The sequence below is a fragment of the Halictus rubicundus genome, chromosome 7, assembly GCF_050948215.1.
Source record: "Halictus rubicundus isolate RS-2024b chromosome 7, iyHalRubi1_principal, whole genome shotgun sequence".
Lineage (NCBI taxonomy): Eukaryota > Metazoa > Arthropoda > Insecta > Hymenoptera > Halictidae > Halictus > Halictus rubicundus.
In genome coordinates this window covers 927,945-950,805 of record NC_135155.1, presented here as the reverse complement: position 1 = coordinate 950,805, position 22,861 = coordinate 927,945, and the positions used below count along the sequence as shown (strand labels likewise).

The following is a 22,861-nucleotide window of genomic DNA, read 5'->3' as shown; positions in this document are numbered from 1 at the left end:
ACCCTATGCTTCTCAATTGACAGTCGTAGAAATGATGATCGCGGCCCCCGCAATTGTAACACCTTCCTGGCGTTGTACCTCGCACTTCTTGTCGCTGGTACTCTTTGTTGTGTCGCAGCATCCCGTCGTCCCGTCGCTGTACCACGTGAGCTCGTCGCTGACCGCCGTCATCTCGTCATCGGGGCACGGTGTCTTGTCGCTGGATCTCATCCCATCGGCGGGGCCCAACAGTAGCTCGCCAGTAACATCGCCGCACCTCCGCGTTGCACCCCACTGTCATGCCGCTGCACTCCCATTTCGGCGCGTTGCACCCCAGCATTTCTCCGCCAATTGTGCTCTGGTACATCCATGTTGTACCTCGCACCTCTATATGTATTATGGGTCAAAACCACTCTCTTAAACGCCTCCAACAGCGATGCCATGGATTTGAATTTTTGCAATTTCGCGTGGTATCTCAGTGGGTGGTCTGGTATTCCGTCGATTAAATATTCAATGAATTCTTCTTCATCAATTCGAATGCGGTTTGCCAGAATTGTTTTCCGGTGGAAATACTCGGCAACGTCTCCTCCTTTTTCCATATACGATTTAATCCCTTCACCAGATCATCGGCACGCATTCCGACGTGCTCTGGCTTCGAATGAAACCATTCAAGGGCTTGATTTTTCAGACGCGACACCGCTAATAATTTTGTCGTGTTGTCGTCTAGTCCGTACGTTTCTCGTAGTAGCGTCAATTGCCTCTCCCATGCATCGAACGTTTCACCGTTTCCGTCGAAGTAATTCAGCATCGCCTTCATTGCTTCGTTCACTATCACCAGACCGTGCCGACCTGGATGCCCCGCTGTATTTCGTGATGCGGATGGTTCCTCGGTGCTCAGTCTCTGCATTTCGCGGATCATCTCTCTTCTCGCTTCAGCAACTCTACCTCGCGCTCCGCAAGCAGTGCCCCGCGCTCCGCAAGCTCTTTCTCTTTCCTGAGGACTTCCATCTCTCTGATGTCGGCTGAGAAACCTGGCGACTCGAGCACATTCTTGCAACCCGTTGCGTTCACTTCCGGATCTTTATATTCGTTTATCCACGAGCTTGTCGGATCGTCCCCCATGAGTCTGTTGATCAACTCCTGTTTCACACCGATCGTGCTCAAACCTTTCGCTTTTAAAATGTCTTTCAATTGCGTCACTGTAAATTCACTCGGCGCGGTATTCATCACGTTGCGTACACTGCACACTTGATGATTTTCACGAGTTTATACTACGTGGGTTCTTACGCTCCGCAGTTTTCTGTTTTAAATAGTCGACACGATCCCTCAGTTCTTATAGTTCTCTCTCTTACACCTGCGCTGCTTGACTCCACCCGCTCACTCAATCTCGGTCGAGCCCCCAGAAGATTGTGGGAATTGGAAGTTATTGGTGAAGATCAAGTAATGTGTAAGTCAAGGAACGGGAAATATATATAGTTTATTTAGAACGAATGAACCTAAACCAAAACTGTATTAAACACGACTACACGGTACTACGCTGTTCTACGCTGTCTAACTCGCTCTGCTCCCTTCGACTTTCAGGACTGTGCTCTGTTCCCTTCGACTTTTAGAACTGTTCTGCTCTTTCTCCCCCGCGATGTACCTGGGGGTAAAGGTAACGGTTTTTTCCTGAAGGTTTGGGGCACGGTTTTGCAGGTCATCGCCGCTCGCCTGCAAACCATCTGTGTCCCAAATGGCGGGGCAACATGGTACTTAAACCTAGACGCTCGTAAACTATACAATATACGATATATACAATATATATTTATTTACACCCCACAATAGTACAAACTATAATATACATATGCATTGTCACGTTGCCCTGATTTTCAGGCCCGTCCGACGGGAGAAAACCTGGGCAACGGTGGGTTTTTATAGACCGTGAGGCCGGGCCACGCTCGGCCGCGCGATACGTGGTCCACCCGTGACAAACGGAATCTCGTAGGCTCGATTTTCCCGACGGATCTTACAAGGTTCGGGACTTGAAACGGGCGCCAGACACTCGCAAGTGTTACACGAACAATTCGTAACGAACGCGAGACGCGGATTATAATACCGAACCTACGAGAACCGCGCGAGGACCTGAATAGCGGCAGCCTGGGCCAGGATTCTACGCGGAGGGAATACGGGACGTTTCCCGCGGCGGAAAGGTTTCTCACAATGAAGCGTACACGAGTGTGGGCTTCGAGTTAACATTTATTGGTTCCGGTTTTTACAAGGAGCTGTCGGGGTCGCCCGGCAGCGGTGTAATCGAAGCCCGCGCGATTTTACAAGTTTGTACGACAGGTAGACGGTCGCTCGCGCTTTTTGCACCCGGATAAGCTTTCCTACGCGTCGAACTCGATCGCGGGCGCGATGTACGGCAGCCTCTATCGACAGTTAGCCGGTCGAGAAGCGATCGGGTTTCGATGAAATACGCGGCAGCAAATTCTAATTGACCGTGGCCGTCGGAAGTAGCCGGAAACGGCGATACGGCATCCGTCACGTTGTCCCACCGTAGGACATCTCTAGATCGGCCATTCTCACAAAAAATCGGCCACGGTACGAGTCCCCCGCGGATCCGCGACTCCGCGTTACAAATCCGGCGACGTACAACCGTAACGAGACGGTCACGCGGCCCCCCGCTGTCCGGCCTGATCCGCGTTCAATCAACCCGTCCGTGTACCGACCGACGGTCTCACCCCCTCGCGATCCTATTCTAATCGCGATTTACGGCGAGCGAGGATACGTCTGGACGCGACTCTAAGTGCGACCGATTCACAAAAACGCCAACCGAGCCTACGCGAAAATGAACAAGGTACGAAAGCCTGATCGGCACTTACCACTCGGCAACGTGGTTTCTCGACTCTTCCGCTCGCCCGATGTTCGGCAGCTCAACCCACGTTCGTCCCGGCAACAGCAAGAACTCAAAGTACTGATTGACTTAGGCAATAGTTAATCGACTAATCGCGACTAAATCCGGTGGCACAGTGCCCCATTTCACGAGGACTCGCTAACGCGGAAGCGAGGCGTCCCCCACTTTCCTAGTTTTCCCTGCTCCCGCGCGACGCTCGGACCTATCACTAGCTCTCGCGCGGCAGGGCCGCGCCCGGCGGTCCGGGGCCCTCGGCATTGAACTTATTGGCTAACGCTTCAAGATGACTAGCGTTGATTGGCCCTTTCCCGCCGAGGAAGACGTCGAGCCGTTCCCTCGGTGGACCCGTTAAATTTTCCCGGGGCGAGGCGGCGACGAGGTTGAAGCGATGTTTTCTCCAGGTCCAGACTCCTCGGCGACGCCTCCAGGTTCATAAACCCGGGCTCGGCGTTTCCCTCGATGTTTTCCGGCGGGTGTCCCTGGTAGCCGCCCCCTGAGCGTTGTTCCTCAAATTTTCCGTGCTTCTGGGAGAAGAGAAAAGAATCCGGGTGCCCCTGGGACCCGGCCACGGACCTGCAACTTCTCGTCGCGGCAAGTGGCGCGGCGTTTAAAACGCGTTATTCTCCAAACTGGGTATCGGATGTTCCCAGGGAGAGCAATCGTGACAGCCGTTATCGCGGCGGTGCCGCCAAAGGGGCGGCCCGGTTTCTGGGTTTTGATCCGGAGGGACGTGGACAAATCTGCCACGTCACAGCATATACGTATTAACTGTTTACCACTTATGCACTATTTACATGATTATTTATACAGTAAGGAGCAAAACTGATTACACACTATTTGAAACAACACAACTTTTTTAAAATTAGATAATTAAAATTAGATCACTCCGTGCCTCAGACTCTCGACTAGATCCTCAACACGCGTGCATGTGGAAAAACCTTGAAAAGGCACGAGGCAAGGGCCGCACTAGCAACTAGTATGTGATTTTCATCCACTAAAAAATCACCTCCCGTTTCTCCATTGTCTTTGGCGCTATTTCCGGCCGAGTCCGTTTGGTCTTCGCCGCAAAGTTATGTCAGCGTGGCACGCTGGAGTCGGCGCCTCCTCTTCTCTCGTATTCTGAAAAATAATAATAATAATTACTTTAATAATAATAATAATAACAACAACAACAATAATAATAACAATAACAATATTAATAATAATAATAATGCTCTAAAAACAATAACAATATAAATGATAAAAGTGATAGTGCTTTTGCAGTACAAACTATGGTTTCTTATTGGCTGATAAGAAACACATCTGTTCCACTTTTTCTGACAATAGTGATGTTCTTCTTTCACTGGCGATGTTGCCAGCCAAAGAAAACAATCTTTCACTATATGCCTGTGTTGCAGGGATTCAAAATAAATTTCTAGCTACTTTTGCTAGAGTTGGAAACCATGTGGCATTTTGTCTCCAACACTCCAACATACATGATTCCGGCGAAATAAGTTTTTCTGTTGTATAGCTTTTCACTTGGTGTTGCAATAGACTGTTGGAGTCGCCTTCTTGCTGTGCAACATTTTTAAAAAACTAAAAAGGCTTTGAGGTGGTTGTAATGACGTCGACGATGATGCTCCTGCAAAAAAATGTTATTAGAAAATCTGACGTACTACATATATTAAACACAATTTCGTATAATTTTGTAAATCTTTTACACTTACCTATGTTTCAATCTGCAACATTTGCATCACTCGGTGGAGAGGATTTTTTATATTTAATTGCAAATGCATGCAATAATTCGATTGCTTCCTCTTTCTTCTCCGTCGATAACAATGGATCTTTTATGCGGGGGTCCAAAATCATGCTAGCAAATAATCTGTGGTAGTAGCAAAGTTAAATCGACTTCCAAGTTCGAAAATTAAATTCTGTATGAAAAATAACGTTTCCTCTCCATCATCCATTTCCAGCATACTCATTAGAGTATCACGAATCCCATAAATTGTTGGAATGTATCGTGGAAGGGTGGGTTTATTTTCCACCGTTAGTATTTCCGTTGTCTCTTTGAACAACTTCAATATTATTTGAATATTGAAATTTATTATTACTTGAATATTTTTCTATAGCCACCCATTCGCGGCTGGTTATTGAATCCGGCATCCGCGGTTCCTACAGCATGGTATGCAATGCTCTACGCACATCGATAAGTCTCATCAGCATATCGTACTGCGAATTCCACCTGGTTTCACAGTCATTAATTAATTTTAATTTTTACACTTTTGTAAAGTACTAATTAAATCCGGGCACAGCTTGATGGCATCTTTGATAAATAACTAAAAAAAAGTTGTTACATTTAGGCGTTAAAACGTATTGTTCATTGAGGTAATTTCTACTTCATTAAATAATTGCTTATTAACATATTTTTACCTTGTAACGATCAGCGGTGCGGGAGAGCATGCCGGCTCAGTCGGCCGTCCGGGGTTCCTGAGCCGCGAATGATAAGACCCGTTTCGGCTGAGTATTGGCGTTTATTCCTTACGGACTAGTTTTTATTTACAATTGCAACGGTGGGCGCGACTTAGCGGCTACGGTGAACGCGTCTTACTGGCTACGCGGTATTCTCGCCTCAACGGCTGAGACTTAACGGCTACGATGTACGCGACTTAACGGCTACGGTGTTCGCGTCGGCCCGGTGATGGTGGACGTGCCTTCACGGTGGCGACGGTCGCGGTTCCACGGCGGCGTAGTACCGTCGCAGTGGCAGGGCAGTCGCCCTGGGATCGGAGTGGGGGAGACGGCTTCGCGACATCCCGGGGCCCCATCGGCCAGCAGTGAGGTTCGTGCCTGGAGGCTCTATAGTGTCCGGTGCTCCTGTTATCACTCCGCGCACCGGACAGAGTGGGAAGGTCGCCGTACTCGCACTCCGTAGACGGAGGGTTGGCGGGGACCGGGCTATGCTCGTCGGAAGCGGCACTCGCCGCGATCACCGACGGACCCGTTGGAGGAAGGGAGGTGGGGAGAAGAAGCAGTCTCGAGTTTGGAGTACGGTGGTCTTTCATGTATTGCACTAGTCGACCTGTGCAGCTCGTCACCCGGACTGTCTTCTTCCGTGCCCGGTGGCGGTACTTATTCTCGTAGCCGATCATCTTTACTCGTGAGAGCGCGCCTTCGCGGCGTTGGCCCTCTCGCGGTAGCGGTCCGTACTGGCGCGGTGCGCCTACGGTGTGATCGGCCATGGAGGTTTCCGCTGGTGCGCGGGCAGGGGAAGGCTCGCGTCGGGGAATAGGATCGTTACAATCTGTAAAGTATGAGCGAAACATGGAATTCACTCCCATGTAGAGCTTAATCGTATAGCCTTCACGATGTTCACAGCATTGTCTGTCACAAAATACGTTTGAAATTTAGCGTTGTCCAAATTCCACTCTGCCAGCGTGTTTTTTTAGAAATGAATTTATGTGTTCGCTGGTGTGCGATTCGGTGACGTTACATATTTTTAACGTAAAATTTTGGATGTTGAAGGTTCCATCCAAATAATGCACCGTAACGGATAGGTAATTTTCATTGGATCTCGAAGTCCACCCATCCGTCGTGATAGCAAAGGATTCCGTCTAAAAAAAATTACAAAGATTAGTTACAGATTTAAAAAAAAGCATATTTCACTATTATCATTCAAACAAAATATTCTGACTTACATTTTCCATATCTGTTTTTAGTTGCGTCTCCAACCTTTTCTTTTCATTTTCGTACATTGCGGGTACGATGTTTTCTGAGAAAGTTGTACGACTTGGCAAATTGTACCGCGGCTCTAGTACTTTCACAACTTTCCTGAATCCGCTATCATTTACTACGCAGAATGGCTGACAATCGGAGATCATCATCTCGGCAATAGCTGTCGTAATTTCTTTCGCCCTTGGAGAATTACTTTGCTGCATTACTATTTGTTCCTTGACTTGACACCCGTATCCGGGGGAGGACAACCCGCAGCATCTGGTCAAACGCTAGGTTCCACAGGAGCGGCCCGAGGACCGACACCAGCGGAACCCCGCGGTGCATCTACCTCATATGCACGGTCTTGTACCGGCCGGTAAACACCACCTCTGCCGCGGAGGTAGTCGCCGACCACCTCCCGGAGATAGGGGGGCACCTGGAAATATTCCATCGCCCCCGCTATCTTCTTCCAGGGCAGGGAGTTGAATGCCTTGGAGATGTTCCGTTGGACACCGCAATCAACACCCTGCCTCGAGCGACAGCCTGTTCACGGAGGAGGCGCAAACGCTCCAAGACGTCAATAGTGGAGCATCCCCTCCTGAACCCATACTGGCTGTCGCTCAGGTCGGAACCACCTCGCGACAAATGCTCGACGAGGCGGGCAGCAATTATTCTTTCGAACAGCTTGCCCGTCGCGTCGACTAAACACACCGGTCGGTATGCAGAGGGAGACTCTGCGGGTTTCCCCTCCTTGTGGAGGACAACCAGGCACGCACTTTTCCATAACGTAGGGATGACCTTCCGTCGCAGGCTCGTGTACATGACGCTCCTGAACGCCAGGGCGAGGACCTTTAGGGCTAAGGCCGTTACACCACCGGGAACCCCATCAGGGCCGGGGCCTTCTTGCCCCCAGCCCGGAGTTACCGGACGGCCTGGTGTAGCTCCCACTCGGTGACACGGAACTCGTCTGACCATTCTATGGTCGGTTCCGGGGCGCGTCCCCACCTCCCCCCTACCCGTCATTGATGGGGAAGAGGGTATCCACAACGCATCCCAGGAGTTCCGGGTCTAACCTCTCCGTGACCGGGGACGCCCAGGGGCAGAGCTTCCCAAGCACCGCCTTGTATGGGCGTCCCCATGGATCGTCACGGAGGGTGAGCAGGAGCTCATCCCAGGCCTTGGGCTTAGCAGCGGCAATCGCACGCTTGAGGGCCACGGCCGCCGATCTGTACTCCCTGTACAGCTCGGCGACCCTCGGCTCCGCGTCGCCGCCCAGAAAATGGCGGCGACGGGCGCGGGCATACTGGCGGCGGGCTCGGCCGGCCGAACTGCGAAGTTCGGCCAGCTCCCCCGACCACCAGTAAACTGACCTTCTCGGGGGCTGAGCTCGGACCCGGGGCATCGCCACGTCACAGATCATCTGCAACGTGCCCCGGATCCAAGCCGCCCCCTCATCTGCCTCGTGCTCCCTGGCCGAAGGCCAGGCGGAGCCGATAATCGCGGCCCTCAGGAGGTCCCCGTCCAGTCGTTTCAGCGCCCATCTGGGCGCTGACGGGTTGCTACGTCGGTGGGACGTGTCCAATGGCGAGTCCGAGACCACAGCCACGTCCATCAGGACGTAGCTGTGGTCCGACAAGGTCTCTCCATCCTAGACCCGCCAATTGGACACACGGCGTGAGGCGGCGGCTGTCGCGAACGACACGTCCACTATTGACCAGCCATTCCACCTCACGCACGTAGGCACGTAGCCCCGGTTTAGCAACCGGAGCTCCATCCCCTCCGCCCAGTCTTCCAGGACACCGCCACGGGCGTTGGTCTCGGGGTTACCCCACGTGGTGGACCTCGCATTGAGGTCCCCCAGGACCAGCACTGGACCGGCTATATACGGGGCTATCATAAGCCCCAGCCGGTCCAGGAACATCCCTAATTCGGCGGAGTCATAACTGGGTGAGCTGTAGCACCCCACGACCAGAAATCTTCCCCACTTTACCATAACCATCCCCCTGCCCCGTTCGACCACGGAGCAGGGGGGCACAGTCGCCGAGTGGCGACGGCCAGGTCAACCCCCCACTCCTCCAGGCACTGGACCATTAGGTCCTGTGCCTAGCGGCAGTGGTTGAGGTTGGCCTGGACTACCGGGAGAGGGGACCAGCGCGGAATATGGGCCATTAATTGGCATTCACGCTGGTCCCCTCCTTAGCCGCCGGTGCGGGTGGCGGGCGGTCATTACCCCCCGTCCCGCTGGGAGCCGCCTCCACCTCTATACTCTCCCCCTCCTTGGAGGTTGGTGGAGCGGCCGCTTTCGCCACCGGGGTATCCGGGGGCGCCACACCACTCCTTCCTTTCTTGGCCTTTGGGGGCGGGGAGCACGCTTTACTCCCCGCCTTGTGGCCCGCCGGTCTCCCCAAGGCCGCGCACACCACGCAGTGGGGTGGCGCCTTGCACTCCACCGCCGGGTGGGTGGCGTCACCGCAGCGGTAACAGTGACCGCTGCGGTCGACCTCCGCAGCGCACCGCTGCCGAACATGCCCCAGGGCAAGGCAGCGGAAGCACTGCAGCGGCCTAGCCGGCAGCACAACCACCTGGGCGGTGGACCACCCCACGCGTATTTTACCGGCCTTCTCAATTGCCAAGGCCGCCACGGCCGGGCACTGCACCCATACGGTGCCAAGCCCGCTGGGCGGAGCCTTAAGCTCCCCTACCCTAACGGACTCGGCGGTGCAGCCCCCGACTTTCGACACCGCCTCCACTACCTCCTGGGGGTTACGGAAACCTCCAGGCCCGTGAGGCGGAATTCCGCCTTTTTCACGGGCCTGGACACCTTTAGGGACGAAGGCCCCTGCCGAACAGCTAACATTTCATTTCGCGGTCTTGCTGCCGCCTCACCCAGCCACTTGCAAAAGGGCCTCGGCAAGGGTGGTGTAGGCGTCCCATAGCGGGGGAGATCGCGGATCTGCCCCCCCACCCCCCGGCCGCGAAGAGCGGCCGGGATGATTTTTCGCGTATGGTCCGAGGCCCGAGAACTAGTCGAGGACACGGTCCTGCATTCCGGGATTTTCGCGTGCGTAGCGCGCCCAGTTAGGAAAAGTGGGGACTAGAGATTAGAGGGGGGTGGGGGGTAACGAGGACCCCATCACCGCGTTACCGTCGAGCTACGGACCACTGCCGTGTTACATTCTGTTTCCGACGACACCTCTCGTAATAGCATCTCGTCTCGCGGCGAAGATTTTCGTAAAGTCTCGCGGAGAAAAGCTAAGTAGTGTATTCCGTAACGGCGGAATAACGGTAAGTCCACGCAGTGGTCCTCTCTCTCTCTCTCTCTGGTCGCATTTTCGTGAGTCGGTTCCTAGATTTTTGAGGGAGAACGACACATGTGTCCGACGTCGGCCTCGCGCCCTCGCGACCTCGCGAGCTCGCGTATCGGTCGTCGTACATGTTACCATCCCGTCTCGTTCTCCAGAGTTTGCGTGCCGAGGTGGCTCTGCCTCGTGCAATTTGCTCACGCCGAGAAGTCTTCCTCGGAGGGGCCGCAGTCGTAACGAATTGCAGTCGATCGCGCCGTACCGCGCTTATTGTAATCGAGTCCTTCCTCTCGCGTCGGTTACCGTCGGCTTTATCGTTCGTACTTATTGTAACGGATCGCGCCGCGAAGAGAATTCCATCTCACGTGCGTCGGACGTCGATATCGCGCCCTCGCGAATCGCCCGTTGAACGCTTTCGCACCCGTGTCGTCTCGAAGACTATCGGGACAGTCCATTTGTAATTGCGCCGTCCACCTGCGTTCCGCGAAATCTCGCCTCGGCGAGCGTTTTACCTCGTGCCGAATTACTGCACACGCGCGGCGATTTTAACGTAACGACAACCACGCGCTGCGAAACCCCATCCATTCGCTGATCTTGTGTAAAGAGCGCGGGCTATCGGGTGCGGCCACGTGGCCGCGTATTTTGTAACCCTGACGTGCGATAAATAGCTATAGCCCATTTCGTGCTTCGTCATTTCTGACCTGCGAGATCTGCCCTGCTCGCGGTTCTCGAAGGTCCGACTCCCGCTCTCCACTTCGCCCGAGAGCGAGAAGCCTCAGCGTTTCGCGTGGTACCCTTCCGGTGCCTGGCGTCCGAGCAGAAGGCTCTCTTTTCGGTTTTGGCCTTCGAGAACTCATTAGTACTGGGAAGACCGCGTAATCACGGCCGTACACAGCCCGGCCTCCGTGCCTGTAAATTCCCGGAGTTGGCCCCGTTCTCGCCTTCCTACTCGGCGAAAAGGGCCAACGTTACAGTTCATACACTTCTTACTAAAATAGAAAATGTATCTTGCAATATTAGATTGTCCCATTCGTTAGTCCAGGTCAGATGAGCCTTCGCAAACCAAGGCGATAATTCTTATGTTCCTGCTTTAACCCATTAACGCCCAAGATTCTTTTTAAATAAAATTAATAAAACACACATAACTGTTCTTAGATATTTATTAGAAGTAAATCCATATATGACAGTAATAGAAAAAAAATAACGGGAAGCGATGTGTGCGTGCGTGCGTGCGCGCGCGCGCGCGCGCGCGCGTGTGTGTGTGTGTGTGTGTGTGTGTGCATATATATGCTCAATCGAGTACAATGGGCTTATGAATGGTGTTGAATGAAACAGTCTCTTTCAGTACACAATGTAACCTTACACTTAATGCATGTCCATCTCAACCTCATATGAGTATCGTTTCTACACTGTACTGAACGGATATCAACAGAGCGTACAGGGACTCACAGTATACCGGACTGCAGAATCAAAATGTGTGCGAATATCTCATTTATGGTCGGTAAAAAAGGGATAACCATTAGTAATACAGCTTTCTACATGTTTAGTGAGTACTTGCAAACGATGGATAAAACATCTAGTCAATCTTAGATGGCGCTAGAAGCAAACAAATATAATCTTGTTATCCTGTACTCAAGCGAGCACAATGGGCGCTAATGGGTTAAATTCGGACCATTCATCATTTTTGCACAGATAATGTTGGAGTTCTGATTGACAACTCCAAAATATGTCAACTTATTTGACTTTCCCAATGTAGTGATACTAGTCAATAGTATTCAGTAATAGTAATAACGCTCGTAAATATATAAGTAATAATAATTACAGTACTAATAATGATAATAAAAATAATATAGTAACAATAACAATAAAAAATTAGGAACAAATATTCACGCACGTTAATCTCTAACGTTTCGCTAGTTAACCGTATTTTATGTACTCTCTCCTTCTGTTTTCATTTTATATCGACAACTTTTATGGCTATCTTCATGCTGACTTATTTCATTCCTTAACACATTACAGTAAATTATCGTTGTATGTCGCTACCGCCGTTCTTTTCACTGATACTCATACGAATCGGTGGTTCTCGCCGAGCGTCCCATTTGAAATACACAGGCCACGCTGGAAACCGAAGAGTCATCCCGCGAGAAAGTCATAAGAAACTTATGATATACAAACGTGACTAACGTCCAAACGGAGAGAATATCCGTCTCCGATATATGTAATGTTGCACGGAGAAGCGGACAGGGAAACTCGATAACCGTCGTCGCCGAGGAGTGGGCCACACATTGTCGGCTATATCGGTGCGAGATCAGAAGACCACTACTAATGCAATTACAAAACTTCTGTATTTTTCGTTATTTGTTTAGGAACCATTTACCAACATATTCGTGGAATTTGTATTTGTATTTGTACTGACGTACAACGACAATTTACTGTAATTCCCATAATAAATATAACCACTGGTTTACAATATAAAGTTACAAACAACAAAAAAAGCAAGTGCGTTTAAACTTCTAATAAGGCTCATTTTCATATTTTGGCTATACACTCTTCCCTGCAGTGCCATGTATGAATGACTTTAGTAGTAATCATAATTTTTCATACGCAGTGTACACGTTTCTCTCTGCCGTGGGTGTGGAATGAATTTAGTTCAGGGGCAGCACTGTTACGGATAAAAACACCCGGGCGTGGAACTCTCTGCTCCTCTCTAGTTGTGGTATAGGATGTGCACAGGACGCAGTTTTCCAAGATAACGGTCATCTGGTGTCCTCAACAAACGTCAGAGGATAATTCAAAATGGTGGATAGTGTATGAGACGGAGCACGTGTTACGATAGAAACGTAATGTACATTAAACATTAGACATCTACATTAAAATTTAACTTTTTCCAAATTATAATTTATAAAATGAGTTAGAACTATTTAAAGTAATAAAAATGAAGTAAAATTGCACGAGTAATAAAGTAAAATATTTATACAGAATAAGATACGGCGACGACTCCCCTTTCCCCTCTAACACTTCAGCTTCGCGGTACTGCCACTTCTTAACAGACTATAGCACTTTGCCCGCAATCGTCATCTGGTAAATGATGGAATAGATCTTGGAACAGATCTTGTTATCTGAAGCCGGCTCTATAAGTATATATGGTCTAAGCTTTTTTTCCGTGACAAAATGCTTTTCGTATACCCTGGCTCCCTGGGGGAAGCCGAGGTTATGTGGGACTATACCCGGGGTTAAGGGTCGTCGAAGGCGCGATCCGGCACGCCCCGACCCTACCCACCCCACCCCCTCGAATCCTCCTCCTCTTATAGCGAAGGGACGGACCAACCCCCCCCCCTCCCACTGAGAGTTAACTCGGGTGGTGACGACCCAACCCGAGGAGAGCTATGCTCCCCCTCCCCCCTGGAGCCGGGGTCAGCGCACACGCGGCTGCGCAGGGAGCCCCCCCCCCGCGCAGAACCCTCTCCGCCCTCCTCTCCCGGGGCACAGTGCGACGCGGGGAACCCCACGCGCAGAACCCTCTCCACCCCTCTCCTCTTTAAGTACCCGTAGTAAAAATGAAGTACATGGAATATACAGTTCTTGCCAATATGCCTAAATCCGCGAACTATCGGTAACATTGGACGCGACACTAAAATGGTACGGGGGCTATAAGAGCCCACCGAGGTCAAGGCAAAAAAAGCCCATAAGATGCAATGTTTGTACCAATTTTAATCATTGTTGAAAATCATTGTTGTAGCTTGTAAATTATTGTTGATGTATAATGTATGTCGTTCATGCAATATAATTTTCCTGTATGGAAAGAAAGGAAATACTGTGTAATGTCCGAATAATTAGATATTTCGATTTATAACTACGTTTGTTTCTTATATGTAGCTTACTTGAAAGAGTCTCGTCCATTAGCTCTTTCAAGAAAAAGAGATGCTTGGCTGTTAATTGGAGCAGCTAGTGCCGGTTTCGTTCTTTTAGCTATTTTACTTGTGGGATTAATCTGCACAGCGAAAAGAAAAAGGTCACATAGTGCAGTAGCTGCACCACCGAATCGTAGTATTTTAAGGAAAAAACCGGACCACATATTTACGGCTGGTGGCTATGATAACGGTGTTTTTTCAACGTCAGAAATAGAAGTTAAGGTACGTTTCTTAATTATGGTATATTAAAGTATACATTTGTGTATTTATTATTGTATTCACCTATCAGTGTAAAAAACCCATATACATATTTGTGCTCAATCCTCAGAAGTTCATACGGGATGTACATACAGTGAATGCAATTAATATTTGGACACTATTAAAAAGACGATAACGTTTTTAGTATGGGACCATACCGCTTGCACTGTTATTCAGAAAGAACAGTTGGTTTGCTACATCACATAAAAAAAAATGTTCAAAATATTGAAATTTCGAGGAATTGCAGAGAAAACACCAAGATTTGTATATTACAACTTTTTAATGTGCGCCTATATTGAAAATTTAAAAAATACATTTTGTAGGTTTGTATGAATTATACAAGGTGTTTCGTTTATCTGAAAACGGAAATATCTGGTAACGCACTGAAATTTGTTTACAAAATTGTTCGGTATGAAGGGGCAATTTACAATTGCCAACTGACAATTTTATCGTGTAATTTTTTTAGAACTCGAATGGTGGTGATGGAAATTTCAAAGTCAAATTAATTTTTTTAAATGTAATAAAATGGTTATGTTTTAAATTTGTAACTTCTTAAGTAGGCAATGGTAGTACATAGCTAGTTGCCGGCTATTAGCTGCATACTGTAAACAAAGATCGACTTTCTTGTCATTGTTACGAGCCAGGGCTATGAGCGACGCGAGAGGCCGGCGAGGGGATTTTTACCCCAGGAATATGGTTTCAATTGTTAGTTAGGTACGCGGACGCACCCGATGCGAAATCGAGGAGCCGCTAGGATAGTTGACGTCGAGGACGCACCTGATGCGAAATCAGGGAACCTCTGGGAGGTTGGAGTCAAACGCAGACGCACCCGATGCGAAACCGAGGAGCTACTAGGAGGATGAAACTTTGTGAACGCACCCAATGCGAAATCGGGGAGTCACTAGGTTGGACACGCGGCGAACCCGATACGAAAGGAGGTTGTATAAGAGCGCGGACGCACCTGATGCGAAATCAGGGAGCTGCTAGGATGCGGACGAACCCAATGCGAAATCGGGGATCCGCCTAGGATGGTATAATTTCGTGGACGCACTCAATGCGAAATCGAGGAGCTACTAGGTTGGAGAAATCTTCGTTGAATCGAATTTAAGTATTAGTAAGCCTCGTAACTTCTATATAATTTAATTGATACAATCCGAGCGGTTAGATTGTATCGTGTGGGAACGTTCAATTATTATATTAGGATTTTAGGCAATAATTAAGGGTACGCGAGTTAACAAACAAGACAATTTATTCTGAATTGAAATCACTACAAGTGTTGTTGTTTGTGTCGCGAATGAATATAATAAATGTACAATTAGAGGAATTGTTTACCTATGTTGCACGGTGTTGACGCACTGGCAATGCGGGGTTAGATGGCGATTGTTGAATGCCAAATAGAATATATACCGAACTAACGGAATCTATAAGGTTATGAATTGATTCGAAAGGGACTTTAACCCGATCTCACTAGACTTGACTCTGTAACGCGACGTGACTGCACGATTACTATAACGTTACGGAACCGTTTCTGAATCTTGACTGAACCGCTTCTCGACTAACCGAAGAGGATGAAAATGAACGGGTTTATATACCTTGAAAATGAAAGGGGTACTCTGTTTAAGATTTAATATACGTAGGGTCACAGTCACATTTTTTGTCAGTTCTAATGAAAACCAAGCCTCAGTTAGATTGTCGTTAAAAGGGGTTAATGAAGGTTATCCGGGCTATTTCCTATCAGAATATTAATTAACGGATGCCAGAAGGGAGTGTCTAGAGATTTTGATATAAAGAAGGCATACAGTATCTTGTGTTAATAAAAGGGAGCCTGTTGGGACGCTTTTCGTTCTCAGAAAAAGAGATTAGAATTTCTAGTCGAAATGAATATGGCGAACGTCTTCATACGTAACATCATTTGTTTTGAAGAGTTACTTTATTTGTCTCGAGTCTCATTTATTTTAGTTGAGAAAATGCAATACTAGAGACTAATAATTTTGTTGGGTTCCGTTTGGTGCTTTCGAAGTTATTTAATTCCAGAACATGCCCTTCAGGAAAAATCTGAATTAGTTTGCGTGGTGATCGATATTTATCTTATGCAGGAGTGGCTCGGGAATTTCATAGGCGGCCTCCTTCTCAACGAAAGCCAACAGTTAAGTTAAACATTGATACGCGCAAAAAATAATGAAATTACTTAATTAACTAATAAACAGAGCAATTTTATTTACATATACTGAATAAAATTACTAACGATATGAACTATAAATTTTATGTTTATTTATTTCGGTAAATTAAGAAACTTAAGGAGACATAAGAATGTCGATCTTTGTTTACAGCGTGCAGCTAATAGCCAGCAACCAAATATGTACTACCATTGCCTACTTAAGAAGTTACAAATTTTTAATATAATTTCTAATGTTTTGCGACAATAAATAACATAATGTGATATTTAGTTGAATTCATCTCGGAAAATGCTATCGTGTTATGACAAAAAAATATATGGTTCCATTTAAAAAAATTAATTTGACTTTGAAATTTCCCCCACCACCATTCGAGTCGTGAAAAAATTACAGCATAAGATTGTTCCCTTCATACCGAACAATTCTTGTAAACAAATTTTTTTCATAAGTTCAGTGCGTCACGAGATATTTCCGTTTTCAAATAAACGAAACACCCTGTATACATATATTCTGAAAATTTCATCAAAATCTATTGGTTTTAATTTTCAACACTATTTTGTCCTTCTAAAAATTGTTTATGTCACGCGTACAGTTGAGCCGTTATAAGGATGTTATTAACGAACTGTGCCTTAAGCCTTCTCAAAAGGCTATAGCCGGGTTTGGGGGTCAAATCTGCCCTGGAAGGGATTTTATTCCAATTTGCGCCATTCGATAGGCTGCCAAAAAAGATACCTTTCAACCAAGTTTTAGCCCTATAGCTCATATGTAAGGGTAGTTATAGATGAAAAACGAAAATCCAGTTTTTGGCCCATTTTCCCCATTTAATGACAATTTAAAATTCTGAAAAAAATCTGACACATTTCGGACACCAAACCGCATACTTTGAATCGTTTTCAGAATTTTCCGTTGCAAACTCTGGCTGTAAAAATCGAAAAACACGAAAAAAGTCGAAAAAATGCAGATTTCATATGGAAATCGAAGAGACACTAGAACAGAATTAATTTAGTAATGAGATATTGTCCTAAGTATTATGCTAAATTTTTTCAAATTCCTGCGATTGGTGCGTCATAGTAGGAAAAAATAAAAACCTCTTTTTTCGGCGTTTTTTCATTACCCAACGTATATTCGAATATTTCAAAGGTATTTTCAACGGTGAAAACATAAGAAATGTTTTAAGCGAAAAAATGGATTGTATTATGTGCGGTATATATCAGAATGTTCGTAACGTTTACAACATCGCCGGTTGGCACAGCGGTTAGGGCGCCACCACTCGCCCTCGTACCCTCGTAGAGGTAGGACGTGCCCCGTGAACAGCCTTCCGACCCAGGCACCCGCGCGGTAGCGATTTCTAAAAGCGTTCAAAGTGGCAGCGCAGCGTAGAAGTTGTGTGTCCCAAGCAGTGCAGCAAGCCAAGGCACTAGCAAACATAGACATGAGTAAAATAAAAAAGCCGCCCACCCCCACACAGCCACTAACCTCCGAAAGGATAGATACGATCTCCAGCAACAGAATAGACGAATTGCTGAAACTCATCGCTAATCTAAACGCGACAATCGAAAACCTATCCAAACAGCTGGAAATAGAACGTAACAAAAACAACTCAGGAAACCAGAGCAGATTTGCCGACACAAACAAATTCGCAGCCTTGGATCTGGACAACGCACAAGAAGCATTCCCGGCTCTACGGACACACAGCCAACGCCAAAGAAGCAAACACATGGGCAGTAACAAACACGAGATACAACCAAGTCAGCAGAAATGGAAACATTGGCAGGGACCAGCACCGACACCAGACAGGCCCTAACACCACCACCCCTACCAGTGAAACATGGTCAGCAGCCGTCTACTAAAGGAACAACAGACCTCAAGCCACCACACTCAACACAAAACCCAGGTAGCCTCGCGCAAATCACGCCCTCACAAGCAAATATAACAAACATTGTAAACACACGCACCCACAAACCGCCCCCAATCACTTTACATATAAATACAGTCAGACCTATAATTGAGATACTGAAACAAAAAATATCCAACTTTTCTCTAAAAAGAATAAATAACAATAAACACATTTTAAACACGCTCACTTTAGACAACCACAAAACAGCTTGCGAAACTTTAAAACAACAAAAGATACAATTTTTCACATACACCCCCAAACCAGACAAAAACATAACAGTCATGTTAAAAAACATAGAGGGAAACTTCGAACTCACGGAAATCTTAGCAGCGTTAAATAACGAAAACATACCAGGGGTTACATTCCTATCGGTAAAACGCTTCACAACAAAGAGAGCCATAGAGGAGGGCAGAGCCCTACCCCTATTCCTAGTGCAATTGTCAGCGGACAACACAATAAATAACCTGAGTCAGGTAAAAACCATTTTACACACCTGTGTAAAATGGGAAAATTTAATAAAGAAGGACCGCATCCAATGCAAAAGATGCCAGCGCATCGGGCATGCGGCATCAAATTGCAATCTGGAATACAGGTGCGTCAAATGCGATCAACCGCACAACCCGGGCGAATGCAAAAGATCCACCGCTTCACCCACCGAAAAAATAGACACACCCCCATACTGCGCGAACTGCAGAAGTCATGGACACCCCGCCTCATACAGAGGCTGCCCCAAAATAAAAGAAATGAGGGAATCAATCGCGGCCAAAAAAGAAGCAGTTAAAACAGTAATCGAAAAAAAACATCATAAAATCAAACTTCACAAAAGCCGGAATATCATTCAGCTCGGTAACAGCTAACACCGCCACGAAAAAACCACCCACCCAAGCGCACACAGCCCATACACACTGCACAGACACCGTACCCAACCAACAATCCCAAAACAACTTACTCGAACAAATAAAAACTATAATCGACGCCGCAGTCAACGCACAAACAGCACATTTACGCACACTAATTCAGGACAACAGCAACAAAATCAACATAATAGCACAAGCATTTGACCTAGACCCCTAAATGGCTCATAACATAGCAAACATCACCGCACCCGCATCAACAACCCCAAACACCATCTCACTACAAGAATTAAAAATAATAGAAATTAACGTAAACTCCCTCATTTCAAACGAAAAAAGAGCAGCCCTCACCCGGGACTTCCTCCGCACACACGAGCCGGATGCGTTCCTTCTGTGTAAAACTAAACTAAACCATAGGCACCGCGTTAACTTTAAGAACTACATAATGATAAGGAATGACAGGCCCAACTCGAAACAGGGTGGGGGAACCGCAATCCTAATCAAGCGCAATATCAAATTCAGAACCATCCAGCTAAATAATAATCACATCTCATCGCTCGAGGCAACAGTAGTAAAAATCAAAATCCGGCAAAAAAACCTGCTCCTAATAGCAGCATACGCCCCCAGCAGTAATAATGAAGAATTTACAGCAGACCTCAACACAATATTCGAAAAATTAGAATTACACAAACTAAACAACTATTATCTACTGGCAGGAGATTTAAACGCAAAACACTCCGATTGGCACAACAACTCAGATAACAACAGAGGCATCACCCTAAAAAAATGGCTACAACACAATGAAATACAATACAAAGTAACTCTCCTTAACACCTTACAACCATCCTTCCCAAATAGCGGATCATTCATAGACATTTGCCTGACAGACAACAGAATTAAATTCCACAGACTACCCGCACCAGGAAGACTTAACACTAGGGGTGTGCGGGTACCCGATATTTCGGGTACCCGAGCCTCGGGTCAAGTCGGGCAATGTTCGGGTCGGGTCGGGTCGGGATCCCGAAAGTTTATAAACTTCGGGTACCCGAAATCGCGGGTAAACGGAAATGGCAGTCGGGTCGGGTCGAGTCGGGGTCCCGAAAGTTTGCAATCTTCGGGTACCCGAAGTTAAAGTTGACACCCCTAGCACACCCCTAGTTTTTAATATTCAAATATACATACAATATTTATTTTACATTAAATAACAAATAATTTTTTCAAATATGCAGGAAATATCTACACAATGAGATGTCTATGTCTCTCTGTCTCTATCTATGTCTCTTGGCATTCCTGCCACTCAAGTATCCAGCGAACGATTGTTTTCTGACGCTGGAAATATTGTCACAGCCACGAGAACAAAACTTGTATCGGAAAAAGTAGAGCAATTATGCTTCCTACACGCGAATTTGAAATAAAATACTGTTATTTCACATAATGTATCCGAAATCATTCTGAACCTGCCAGTGAAAAGAAAAGATTGCACTGAAAAATCATAAAACAGCATTATACTTACATATATAAATACAACTTTAACTTCGGGTACCCGAAGATTGCAAACTTTCGGGACCCCGACTCGACCCGACCAGACTGCCATTTCGGGTATCCGAAATCGCGGGTACCCGAAGTTTATAAACTTTCGGGATCCCGACCCGAACCCGAACAAATTTCCCGACCCGACCCGAACCCGAAATTTCGGGTACCCGCACACCCCTACTTAACACACATGACTACGACAGTGACCACAGGGCTACGGAAATGAAAATCACCCTAGACTCAGACGAACCACTAATAATAGATGAACAAACCCATATCAGGAAATACAATTACAACAAAGCCAACTGGCAAGACTTCCAAGCAGACCTATTAAACACAGACAACACAGTAATACCAAACACAAGAAACTTAACAATAGACGAAATTGACAATTACATAGAAAAACTGAACACAAGCATCAACTCCGCCATAGACAACACAATACCGCGCATCTCAAATGACTACAACTGAACAGACAGATACATCACACCGACCATAAAAAAAATAAAAAAACTAAAAAGCACACTAATAACCAGACTAAACAGAATGACAGCAATCACCAATTACACCACAGCGAACGACACTCAAATAGCACTAACCAAATACACACTAAAATTAATTAAAAAAGAAATAAAAAAGCCTTCCAAAGATCCGTAAGTGATCACTGGAGAAAAAAAAATAGAAAACATCAAACTATTCCCTTCAATAAACAAAATATTCCGCGCAAAAGAACAGAACACCATTAATACTCTAAAAATACACAACACCAATACAGATTTGATAGCAAACGCAAATATAGACAGTACAAACACACAAACAGACGACAAAGGCAACCTACTAATCATGGACATAAACGACAAACTGAACGTACTAGGGGCTCACTTCGAGAGCGCCCACACTCAGAATAACAGTATGGGTAAACCTGAACTGACAGACATAATCACGCAAAAAATAAACACTCTAAAAGCAGAAATAGACGTGGACAGACGAAACGACATAACAGTATGCACCTTCCCTGACACAAACAAAGCAGACAACCCAAACACAGACGAAACGCCGACAGACTTCTTCACCTCTTCATACGAACTTAGCTTCATACTAAAGAAACTGAACAACAAAAAATCCTCAAGCTTCGACAATATTCCAAACATCATCCTAAAACATCTACCTCCACGATTCATCTATAACTACGCCATAATCTTCAATAATTGCCTTAATAGGGCACACTTCCCGGCAGCCTGGAAAACTGCCAAAACAATATGCCTTAAAAAAAAAGACAAAGACGATAGCAACCCCGCCAGCTACTGCCCAATAAGTCTCCTGCCAAATATTAGTAAAATTTTCGAAATAACAATAAACAATGCAATAGAGGCAGTCTGCGCAGAAAAAAACTTATCCCGGACACACAATTCGGTTTTAGAAGAGGTCATTCAACGGTACATGCCATCTCGAAATTTACTGTAGACATTTGCTGGGCAAGAAACGCGGGTGACTGCGTAGGAGCAGTGTTTATTGACCTTGAGAAAGCTTTCGACACGGTATGGCTGGATGGTCTGTTTTACAAGCTAATTAAGAAAAACTTCCCCCCTCACCTCACAAAAATTCTTTGGTGCATGGTGCACAAAAAGAATTTTCAGATAGTGGAGGGAACCAACACCTCCCCAAGGAAATTCGAAGTCCGCAACGGACTACAACAAGGCGCGGTCAATTTCCCCATCCTGTTTAGCCTATATATGAGCGACCTGCTATACCTGTACGACCTAAACAACGACAACCAAAGAGGGGCATTAACTTACGCAGACGACCTCCTGATCTACATTAGCGACAACAAACCCTCCATATTACAGACTAAACTACAAGACCTATTCGACAAAATATAGGACTACTTCGATTCATGGAAATTAAAAATAAACACAAACAAATGCGAAACAATCCTTTTCAGACCGTACATTTCAAAAATCTCAGACGCAAACGGAGACGTACGCACGAACGCTAAACACTTCCACATACGGGATAATAGAGACTCTAACATCAAAATCCCCACAAAAAGGTGCAACGAGACGCATGTGTCTCGTTGCGAGTCGAGTTGTACCTTAACCCGCGCCAATCACCGGCGCGGGCCAGCCGCGCGCCAATCCGCGAATCCAGCCCGGGCGCGGACGAATCGGCGTGTGCCGAAGATTCGCGAACGAGCACACGAGGTCCGCGTTCGGGCTATAAAGATCGCGACGGAGCCATCCGAGAGCGGAGTTGGTCTGGAGCAGCTCTCGGGCGAACACAAGAGCCCAGATCCTCTCGCAGCCGCGCTGAATCGTGCTAGCCTCGGTATACTATGCGTCTCCTCCGTATACTATACCATACGTCGAGACC

General features: G+C 46.9%; 2 protein-coding genes across 2 annotated transcripts in view; one reads left to right on the top strand and one right to left on the bottom strand.

Annotated features, from left to right (window-relative positions):
* LOC143355923 (general transcription factor II-I repeat domain-containing protein 2-like) overlaps nt 1-22,861 on the bottom strand; it is a 341,246-nt gene that overhangs the window by 109,700 nt on the left and 208,685 nt on the right. The window lies entirely within an intron of this gene.
* LOC143355919 (uncharacterized) overlaps nt 1-22,861 on the top strand; it is a 242,857-nt gene that overhangs the window by 157,662 nt on the left and 62,334 nt on the right. The window contains exon 5 of the mRNA XM_076791137.1: nt 13,741-13,997. Coding sequence (XP_076647252.1) covers nt 13,741-13,997 — 257 coding nt within the window. The remainder of the gene's footprint in view (nt 1-13,740; nt 13,998-22,861) is intronic.